Source organism: Mirounga leonina, unplaced genomic scaffold (genome assembly GCF_011800145.1).
Source record: "Mirounga leonina isolate KUSES-001 unplaced genomic scaffold, KU_Mleo_1.0 Mir_101046, whole genome shotgun sequence".
Classification (NCBI taxonomy): Eukaryota; Metazoa; Chordata; class Mammalia; order Carnivora; family Phocidae; genus Mirounga; species Mirounga leonina.
Genome location: NW_023270055.1, coordinates 831,220 through 842,602, shown reverse-complemented (window position 1 = coordinate 842,602; position 11,383 = coordinate 831,220). Strand labels below are relative to the sequence as shown.

The 11,383-nt window shown below is 40.6% G+C and overlaps 1 protein-coding gene and 1 pseudogene across 1 annotated transcript; both read left to right on the top strand.

Moving 5' to 3' along the window:
• Window positions 1–2,021: 2,021 nt before the first annotated feature.
• Window positions 2,022–4,757, top strand: LOC118009104. The gene is given in 3 exon segments (XM_035002943.1): window positions 2,022–2,115; window positions 4,028–4,639; window positions 4,642–4,757. Coding segments are annotated over 3 exon segments (822 nt in total).
• Window positions 4,758–9,157: 4,400 nt separating this feature from the next.
• Window positions 9,158–11,093, top strand: LOC118008979 (annotated as a pseudogene).
• The last annotated feature ends 290 nt before the right edge of the window (window positions 11,094–11,383 follow it).

Sequence of the window (11,383 nt, the reverse complement as noted above, 5' to 3'; positions counted from 1 at the left end):
GGAGGTTTCTCAAAAAGTTGAAAATAGAGCTACCCTGGGTGCCTGGGTGGCTCAGTTGGTTAAGTGACTGCCTTCGGCTCAGGTCATGATCCTGGAGTCCCGGGATCGAGTCCCATGTCGGGCTCCCTGCTCAGCAGGGAGTCTGCCTCTCTCTCTGACCCTCCCCCCACTCATGCTCTCTATCTCATTCTCTCTCTCAAATAAATAAATAAAATCTTAAAAAAAAAAAAAATAGAGCTACCCTATGACCCAGCAATTGCACTACTGGGTGTTTACCCCAAAGATACAAAAGTAGGGATCCGAAAGGGTATGTGCACCCCGATGTTTATAGCAGCAATGTCCACAATAGCCAAACTGTGGAAAGAGCCAAGATGTCCATCGACAGACAAATGGATAAAGAAGATGTGCTCTCTCTCTCTCTCTCTCTCTCTCTCTCTATATATATATATATATATACACACACAATGGAATATTATGCAGCCATCAAAAGGAATGAGATCTTACCATTTGCAACAACGGGGTTGGAACTGGAGGATGTTATGCTGACCTAAATAAGTCAATCAGAGAAAGACATGTATCAGGGGCGCCTGGGTGGCTCAGTTGGTTAAGCAACTGTCTTCGGCTCAGGTCATGATCCTGGAGTCCTGGGATCGAGTCCCACATCGGGCTCCCTGCTCGGCGGGAAGCCTGCTTCTCCCTCTGACCCTCCCCGCTCTTGTGTACTCTCTCTCTCTCATCCTCTCTCTCAAATAAATAAATAAATCTTTAAAAAAAAAAGAAAGAAAGACATGTATCATATGATCTCACTGATATGAGGAATTCTTAACCTCAGGAAACAAACTGAGGGTTGCTGGAGTGGGGGGTGGGGTGGGAGAGATGGGGTGGCTGGATGATAGACACTGGGGAGGGTATGTGCTATTGTGAGCACTGTGAATTGTGCAAGACTGTTGAATCACAGACCTGTACCTCTGAAACAAATAATGGAATATAATTTAAGAAAAAAAAAAAAGAAGAAGAAGATAGCAGGAGGGGAAGAATGCAGGGGGGAAATCAGAGGGAGAGACGAACCATGAGAGACAATGGACTCTGAAAAACAAACTGAGGGTTCCGGGGGGAGGGGGGATGGGTTAGCCTGGTGATGGGTATTAAAGAGGGCATGTTCTGCATGGAGCATTGGGTGTTATACACAAACAACGAATCATGGAACACTACATCTAAAACTAATGATGTGATGTATGGTGATTAACATAACAATAAAATAAAAAAATTTTTTTTAAAGTACTGGCTCCTAAAAGGTCTTTAGTTACACTAAGGTAAAGGAGACAAGAGGCAAGTATTTATATTTTCCCATACATTGTTGTCCTTCAAGTTTCAGTTTCATTTTTATGGGACATAGAGAAGACCACATATGGCCATTATTATAACTGACATAGAATCTATTTTTTTAATTCTCTTTTAATGTGAATAAATGCCATCTGCTATTAGGAGAGCCAGGAGCAATGTCAAAGCCTGGCTTTGCCATTTATATCTATGTGACCTTGTGTAAGTTACTTAACTTCTCTGTGCTCAGTCCCCTCATGTAGAAAATCCGATCATAATTGTACACCTATCATTGGACTGTGATGAGGATTGAATGATTGAATATTAATTCAAAAACTATTTGGGATAGGGTATGACCTATACAAAATATAAGGTATTTGGTAAGAGGCAGGATATGTTGGGCTTTGTTGAAAGCCCCAAACTCTACTTAACCATACTTCTTTTACCATAGGTGGATCATCTCTCTTCGTGGATCTTTTAATTTTGACTGGACCTTTTCCCCTTCCTGTTTGAAATTTCCTACTGCTATGAAGACTATTTGCCATTCTCCAATCTTCTGAATGCTTGAAGCCGTCTACATGGACCTTGGGTAAAATCTTAAAATAAGATATAAGGAGTCTTTCACATTTGGCCTTCAGGAAAAACAAGTTCCCACTCCATCAGTTTCAGATACAGATGCACCAAAACTTCCCTAAACTGGCATGTTTTCCTGTATTTGTGATCGTCTCCTTCCTAATTCCTTCATGCTGTCAAAACTCACCGGTCCTGTGGTCCAGTCCCTTCAGAAGTCCATTGGTAAGGAAACACTATTCCTGGAGAGTGACGTGATTAAACTGGCAGGCAATCCCAAACTCATTTGGCTAATGTAACTAAAACTCCTGCCTTCGTGCTATTAGAAAGCTCATTCCCCAGGAGATTGTTGAACAGTGGATACAGTGTTGGGAATATCAGACTTCATAGCAAGGAAATGTATTTCTGCATGGGCAGAAAATCTTCTGCATGGGCAGTCATTTATGTGACCCATACACCAGCCCCCTCTAAACAGACCCTGCCTCATTTCCTTCTGCTAATCAGCAAAGGGAGAAGCCCCAGGAATATCATTTTCTGATTATCCCTACTATGAACTCCCAAGGATTAAAACTGAAAAAGAAAGATATAATTTGGCCACAATCTAGATTTTCTTCATAGGAGATATTTGCTTCATGCAAAATACATCAACTTATTGGAGCACCTTAGTGGCTCACTCAGTTGAGTATCTGACTCTTGATATCAGCTCAGGTCTTGATCTCAGGGTTGTGGCTTTGGGCCCTGTGTTGGGCTCTGCACTGGACATGGAGTCTACTTAAAAAAAAAAAAAATCAAACTATTTTTAAGTATTTGAGCAAGTGGTACGTAAAAAAAGTAAATAGGCATGATGTGTGCAGCATATTATAGATTGTCATGGTCATGTTTATTCTGTTTTTCATTTAAAAGTATGTATTTTATTAAAAACCATATAATTTTTAGGAAAATATAAATGAGTCTCTGTCCCTCTCAGTTGATCAGGGTTACTACTCTTTTTGTGTGCATACTTCTAAAAAAAATTTTTAATGGTTCATTTTTTTTAAAACATTTTATTTATTTACTTGACAGAGAGAGAGGGAGAGAGCACAAGCAGGGACAGTGACAGGCAGAGGGAGAGGGAGGTAGAAGCAAAGTCCCCACTGAGCAGGGAGCCCAATGCAGGACCCAGGACCCTGAGATCATGATCTGAGCTGATGCGGACATTTAACCCACTGAGACATCCAGGCTACCTGCATCCTAAATTTTTTAAAGTGTATGTACATATCTATTTGTAGAACTATAAAGAAAATTATGTGTTTTCTTTATTCTTTTTTTTTAAGATTTTTATTTATTTGTCAGAGTGAGAGAGCACAGCAGGGGGAGTGGCAGGTGAGGGAGAAGCAGGCTTCCCTCGGAGCAGGGAGCCCGATGCGGGGCTCGATCCCAGGACCCTGGGATCATGACCTGAGCCAAAGGCAGACGCTTAACCGACTGAGCCACACAGGCGCACCTATATGTGTTTTCTTTCGACACAAATGATCATACCATATATATTATTATTCATTTTACTTTTCCTTTTTTTGGTGTACTATAGAAGTTCGTTCAGACAGTTCATATGGATTAACTCATTCTTAATAATGGCCTTGTAATGTAATCCTGGATGTACCATAATGCAGTTAACCATTCCTCTATTAGTAGACATTTATTATTATTTACTTCCAATTTTTCTCTATGATAGATGGTATCTATCTTTCTCTATGATAGCTAAAACTAACATCTCTCTATGTATATTTTTGCATACTCTTATCTATATTTTGGTGTAACTCCCAGAATTGGAATTGTTGAGCAAGAGCTGTGAATATTTCAACTTTTGGGAGATACGTCACTTTGTGTTCCAAAAATGCCTTGCAAATTAATACTGTCACCATGGTCATTTTATCCTTACCTAAAATATTTAGAACCCTAACTGAAGGTCAATACATATATTGGACACTTATATGTGACTTTTAGATAAGAAGGACAAGACATAAATATTCAGCACTTTCTAATTTGTGACTCACTCAGTGTTTATTTTTTCTCTTGGGTGTTCCTGGCTTGACTCCACCATGCCTCTACCTTGTCTTCAGTCAACCTGAATTGAAGCACTATTTTCTCAAACTGATAGGCCTCTTCTTCAGTTATTTGGCCTGGGCTTTTGGAATCAGCCTAGCCAGCAGCAGATCCTGGCACGTGTGGGAGTTTAATAGCAACATTGTTCCCATTGTGTTCATTGGACTTTGGGAAGCTTTCTATTTTCAAAAATTTAACATCTCTGGCTCCATTGTTGAGTTGCCGATGCACAGCAGGATCAATGGGAGCTGGGTTATTTCAGATGAAATCTGTTATGGGCAGGGTCTGATATTGTTAGCAAATTTTATGAAGTCAGTAGTCCTGATCTTTGGCTCACTGGCACTTTTGCTCTGCCGGATCCATGCCCCATACCCAGATTTCCTTCGATTGTGTTACAACATCTCTACCTTCTTTCTTGTCATCAGCAGTAGTTGTACTACGATTACTGTGAGCTGGAATTTTGCTGTGGATTTTTATGGCCAAACCACCCTTGACTTCCCACTTAGCTTTCCCATTGGAAAAGAAATGCTAATAAGGAAACACTTCTCCTACGTGTTCCCGCTAGGACTCACAACTGCCACCCTGTCGCTAATAAGTGCTGCCATGTTCTTCTGTGAAACATTTTCCATAAAACAGTGGAGTCAAGTGAAACCCATGGTTGTGGGCAAATGCCCAAAAAGAAAGGTCTGAATGAAGGGCCTTCTCTTGTAATGGTGGTCAATAAAATTTTTTTTAAGAAACAACCTACCTACATATCATATTGTTGTAATCATCTACTCATTTAAAATAAAACATATTTGGTTTTTCAGGGTGTGTCTGCAGCTTTTATTGTCCTATTCTTCTGTTCTGCAAACATCTTCCTGTCTTTGAAGATTTTCACTTCTTGAAATCTGTAGGCAAACATATTACGTGCATATACTGTCAAAAATCAGGGTGCCTAGGTGGATAAGTTGACCCTGCTTTTGGCTAGGGTCATGATCTTGGTGTCCTGGGATAGAGTCCCATGACGGGCTGCCCACTGAGCGGGGTCTGCTTCTCCCTCTGCCCCTTCCCCCATTTGTGCTTTCTCTTGCTCGCTCTTTCTTGAATATATAAATAAAATCTTTAAAAAAGAAATCAGGGCTGCCTAGGTGGCTCAGTTGGTTAGACGGCTGCCTTTGGCTCAGGTCATGATCTCATGATTGCAGGACTGGAATCGAGTCCTGCATCAGGCTCTCTGCTCAGTGAGGAATCTGCTTCTCTCTCTGCCTGCTGCTTCCCCTGCTTGTGCTCTCTCTCTCAAATAAATGAATAAAATCTTTTTTTAAAAAGTTAAAAAAAATAAATCAGGCAGGAAAAAATACTCATGTAATGCAAGCACAGAGGTGCAAGCATCAATGTATACAACCAATATAGGACTATGCTGTACATTGTAGGATATTTATCACCGTCTGTTGCCTCTACCCACTAGATGCCAAGGGCACTCCCTCTCCCCACCCTGTTGAGACCAAAAAATGCCCCCAGACATTTCCCAATGTCCTCTAGGGGGCAAAATTGCTCCCCATTGAAACCTCTGGGTTACAGGTAGCCAACAACCCTAGCGAATGAACACTATGGCATGTTGATTTTGAGGAAAACTATTTTTCAAATAAAACTGCATCAGCTCAATATATCATAGCATCCATTTGCCTGGGTCTTTGGCTACCTTTAACTTGAGGGTCTATTGGTGGTGCTTTTACTTCCTGCCCAGGGAACATTTAGCAATGTTGATTAAAAATATAATTTTTGAAGTATAAAACTATCATAGGATTAGGTAGATGGATAGATAGAGCTGATGAGAGAATTGGGAAACTTGGAGGTAAATGTGAGGAAATTGCCTGAAACACAGCATGGAAGACAAATACATTGAAATTATAAAAGAGCACTTGAGAGGCCTTGAACATAGAGTGAGAAGCATTTCAGTGAAATACAATGGACTGTGAAAGGCATTATTTGAAATGAGCCTGAAATATTTTTTTTTAAAGATTTTATTTATTTATTTGAGAGAGAGAATGGAAGCGAGACCACACAGGGTGAAGGGCAGAGGGAGAAGCAGACTTCCCACTGAGCAGGAAATCCTCAGATTGAGAAAGTACATTGAGTCTTGAGTAGGATAAATAAAAACAGATTCACACCTATCAATTTTTCTACACTTAAATGTAGAAACTTCAGATACAAGGAGAAATTCTTTTTTTTTTTTTTTAAGATTTTATTTATTTATTTGACAGAGAGAGACACAGCGAGGGAGAGAACACAAGCAGGGGGAGTGGGAGAGGGAGAAGCAGACTCCCCACTGAGCAGGGAGCCCAATGCGGGGCTTGATCCCAGGACCTGGGACCATGACCTGAGCCGAAGGCAGACGCTTAATGACTGAGCCACCCAGGAGACTCTACAAGGAGAAATTCTTTTTAATTCTAATTTTTTTTTAAAAAAGATTTTATTTATTTGACACAGAGAGACACAGCGAGAGAGGGAACACAAGCAGGGGGAGTGGGAGAGGGAGAAGCAGGCTTCCTGCAGAGCAGGGAGCCCAATGCAGGGCTCAATCCCAGGACCCTGGGATCATGACCTGAACCGAAGACAGACGCTTAACGACTGAGCCACCCAGGTGCCCCGAGAGAGAGAATCTTAATAGAGACCAGAGAGAACACAGAAATTAAATGACGAAGGATCTACAATTAGACCCAACAAATGCCAGCCTTCTCGACAAAGAGCAAAACCAGTAAAAGTAATGCTTTCAAAGTGCTGAAAGAAAGTAATGGTCACCAGGAATTCTAGGTCTACTAACCTACCACTCAATAAGGACAAAATGAAGGCATTTTCAGGTAAAGAACTTACAAAAGGAGGCACTTTGGGAAGAAAGTAATTGGACCCAGAATAAAGCACTTGGATCCAGAAGCAATGATAAACAAAGAAACTGGTAAGCACATGGAAATATCTAAACCAGCATGGATTATAATTTTTAAATGTTGATATTACAGAGTTCACAGATGTAAGACAAGAGAGAATAATTAGGGCTAAAACTTTTTTTTCCAAAGGTTTATTTATTTGAGAGAGAGTGAGAGTAAGTGCTGCGGGGAGGGGCAGAAGGGAAGAGAATCTCGAGCAGACTCCACAGTGAGCGCAGAGCCCAGTGTGGGGCTGAGATCAGACCTGAGCCAAAACCAAGAGTGGGATGTTTAACTGACTGTGCCACCCAGCTGCCCCAGGGCTAAACCTCTGTTTATTCTGAGTCACTGATTAACTTAAGATTTTAAGTGAGTATATATGCTAAAATTTTAATGGTAACCACTAAACAAATAAAAGAGGATGAAAAGAAATTAAAAGTACAAGGACTGGAAAGGAGAAAATAAAACTGTAATTTTGTGAGGCAACATGATTATGTAGAAAACCCATGAAAAGGCTACATAATCATGATTTCATTTATAGGAATTTTCTAGAAAAGGAACGCTCAAGAGAGAGAGTATTGGTTCCCTGGTGCTAGGTGTGGGAGTGGGGTATGGCCACAAGTGGGCACTAGGGAACATTTTGGGCTGACAGTCATGTTCCAAACCTGAATTGTGATTATGGCCCAACAATCATATAAGTTTACTAAAACTCTGCAAGTTGTATGCCTTACATGAGCTAACTTTCTGGTATACTAATTATATCTCAACAAAGATGTTTAAAAATAAAACCCAATGGCATTCCTAAATGCCAGTGATATCTTTTTTTAAAAAAGTGATTTTAAAAAATCTATGCTATTTTCAGGGGTAAGAAGACCAACAGTGGTCCAAGGAGTAAATCTCAAAGAAAGATGGGCAAGAGTTTCTCTGGGAAAAAAATAATCTTCTTTAAAGTCATGAAAGACAAGTTATTTAATAGAGGCATAGACTATATTCTTTTTTTTTTTTTTAAGTCTATGATACTGTTAGATAGGTTTCTTATTTATTTATTTATTTGACAGAGAGAGAGAAACACAGCGAGAGAGGGAACACAAGGAGGGGGAGTGGGAGAGGGAGAAGCAGGCTTCCCGCCGAGCAGGAAGCCCGATGTGGGGCTCGATCCCAGCACCCTGGGATCATGACCTGAGCTGAAGGCAGACGCTTAATGACTGAGCCCCCCAGGCATCCCTCGATGAATTGTAAATTGACAATTTTGACCATGTCCAAACAAAACCCCACAAGAGTTTTGTGTTCATCTGGGGAGCATTGTTGCTGCGACAAAAGATTAAACAACAGTGACTTAACACAATATAAGTGTCTTTCTTACTAGTGTTGTGTCCTCCAAGTTGTGACAGATCCTTCTTGTAGCCACGTGTCCTCAATAGGTAGATGGCAGGTTCTCTGGGCCCGTCTGCTTCTAGTGACAGGAGTATGGAGCATCACTCATGGGGTCCTTCATAGGTTGGCCGGGAAGTGGTGTGCAGTGTTTCTGCTCATTGAACAGTGACTAGTACCAGCCATGTGGCTGGGAAATTTAGTCCTGCACTGTGTCCAGGAGGAAAGAAAAGCAGGTTATGCAGAACATACAGCAGTGTCCACCATAGTTTTTCACGAAGCTTGATGTGCTGAGGTTCCGAGGCTCTTTGTGAGCTGTGCAATATGGGCTTGCTTCTTCCTCGGATATTCATCCCAAGCCAAATTCAGAGCTCCTGGAATATGAAGTACTTCAGAAAAACATTCAGATTCGGGACGCCTGGGTGGCTCAGTCGGTTAAGCGTCTGCCTTCAGCTCAGGTCATGGTCCCAGGTCCTGGGATCGAGCCCCGCTTCCGGCTCCCTGTTCTGCGGGAAGCCTGCTTCTCCCTCTCCCACTCCCCCTGCTTGTGTTCCCTCTCTCGCTGTGTCTCTCTCTGTCAAATAAATAAATAAAATCTTAAAAAAAAAAAAGAGCAAGGAAGGACATTGCTCAGTCCTTAAGCGTCTGCCTTCAGCTCAGGTCATGATCCCAGGGTCCTAGGAGCGAGTCCCACATTGGGCTTCTTGCTCAGCAAGGAGCCTTGCTTCTCCCTCTGCCTGCCTCTGTCTGTCTCTCTCTCTCTCTGATAAATAAATAAAATCTAAAAAAAAAAAAAAAGAAAGAAAAACATTCAGGTTCATTTTTATAGTTTGTGATAGAAAATGGAAATCACATTTTAATAGTAAAAAAGAAAAAAACATATACAGTTTATTTAACAATGGGTCTGAATGATACACCCTACTGCAGGCCAGTCCCTCAGTTTCTCCATCAGTGACGATTCCAATTTCATAATAGTTGTTCCTGCTGCCACTGCTACTTTGATTGTTACTGTAATTTATATCCCAGATGCCTATTGGAAGGTATTTGGTTGCTTTTACTTGTTCTCTGTTATGAACAATACTACCCAAACATCTTTTTATTCCCATCTTTGCTGACTCATAAGTAACTTGTTTATTCACAGACTTTAGCCCATAGGTCAAACTTGGTTACTACAGAAGTCATGGATCAATATACCTCTTTCTGTAATTTTTAAGAAAATACGTAAGTATAAACTGAAGCCAGAGAAGTACTGGCTTGATTTTCAAAAAGATAAAGAAGCAATTCCTGAAATCTGGTGACTAATAAACTTGAATTCAGTAATCTACAAAAATACAAAAATATGATACTAGATATAAAATTTATGAACTCCTATGATGATGTGATCTTGGTGGCCATCATGAATTTTCAAGGAACAATCTAGCTAATCTGATTTCCACTTTCCCTCATGTTAAGTGGGACTCAGATTGGGCAGACAGAATGGGCTGCAAACTATTCTGGGACTTGAGTGATTAAACCTCTGGGAGAAGGACAAAAGTTGAGCGTGGAAGAGCAAAGATTAGGAACTATAGGTGAGGCCAGAAAGGGTGGCTTCAGTCGGGCCAACATAGTTCTATGAGGTAACTCTTCACCCTACAAACCAGGCCTGCAGCTGGACCAGAAAAGGAGCTCCAGGGAAGAAGCCTGGCAGGAAACCCAGTCAACCCTATAGGGAGGTGTGATGAAGGGCATGAAATGGACGTCCATGGCTGCAAGAGTGATTTTAGAACCTACTGACTATATGGACAGAAGCTGCCACTGTAAGTCTTCCTATATTGGGACTAGTTTCCCATTTAAGGGCCCTGCACTATCTAATAAGGTAGCCATTGGCCACATGTGACTACCAAACAGTTGAAGTGTGTCCAGAACAGAGATGTGTTGAAAGAGTAAATACCTATTGAATTTTATATATGTAGACTAAAAAAAGTGAAATATGTCAATAAATTACTTTTTACATTGATTACATATTGAAATAATAAAATTGGGGGAATATTTAGAAAATAAAATATTAATACTATTTCATTTTTAATGAGTTATATTTTTTATTTAAAAATTATATATAATTTAAAAATCTGGATTTTATATACCTGAAACTGATATAACACTGTATGTTAACTAACTGGAATTAAAGTAAAAACTAAAAAATAAAATAAAATTGAGATGCCACCATTTTTCCTGCTCAGCACAGAGAAAGAGGCTGCGAGAGTCGGATATTCTACCCACTTTCATCCATTGTTCAGACCCTGCTGAGCTGCTAACACTATAGATGGTAGAAGTAGCTAGTGTACCAGGTAAAGCTGACCCAGTAGGCTTATGACAGAACAGAGGAATCAATGAAGAAAGTTGCAGGGATGGATATGTAGTTAACAGTTGAAGAAAGAAACCCCCAATCTGTTGCATGTAAAATGTGATTGCATCCAGAAGAGCTTCCTGGAGAATAATCAGCAGCATTGAATGGAAAGGAAAAAAAAAAAAAGAGAGAGGAGAAGACAGACTAAAAATGACTCAGGAATATCAGCAAATGGTTGAGACTGAGTTAAATTAATCTTTTGTCACATTTTAGATGTACTGAACAAACAGCTCATTCCAGCACTGGAGAATCCAAGATTTCAATTATAAAATTTTTAGGAAAGGAGACTACCACAGGTATCTGGCTGAATTTGCCACAGAAAATGATAAGAAGGAAGCTTGGAGAACCGCCTACTGGCTTAGAAAGCTGCTAGTGATTTTGCAATGACAAAACTTCCACCAATGCATCCTGTTAACTTAGGACTAGCTCTCTATTTTTCAGTAGTCTATGATAAATGAAATTCGGGCGCCTGGGTGGCTCAGTTGGTTAAGCGACTGCCTTCGGCTCAGGTCATGATCCTGGAGTCCTGGGATCGAGTCCCGCATCCGGCTCCCTGCTCGGCAGGGGGTCTGCTTCTCCCTCTGACCCTCTTCCCTCTTGTGCTCTGTCTCTCATTCTCTCTCTCAAAAAAATTAAAAAAAAAAAAAAAGATAAATGAAATTCTATAAAATTCTTAATTCCTCTGACTGTGCCTAGTGACTGATGAAAAAAAAAAGCACTGCATGATGCAGAAGATAAAAATCAATGA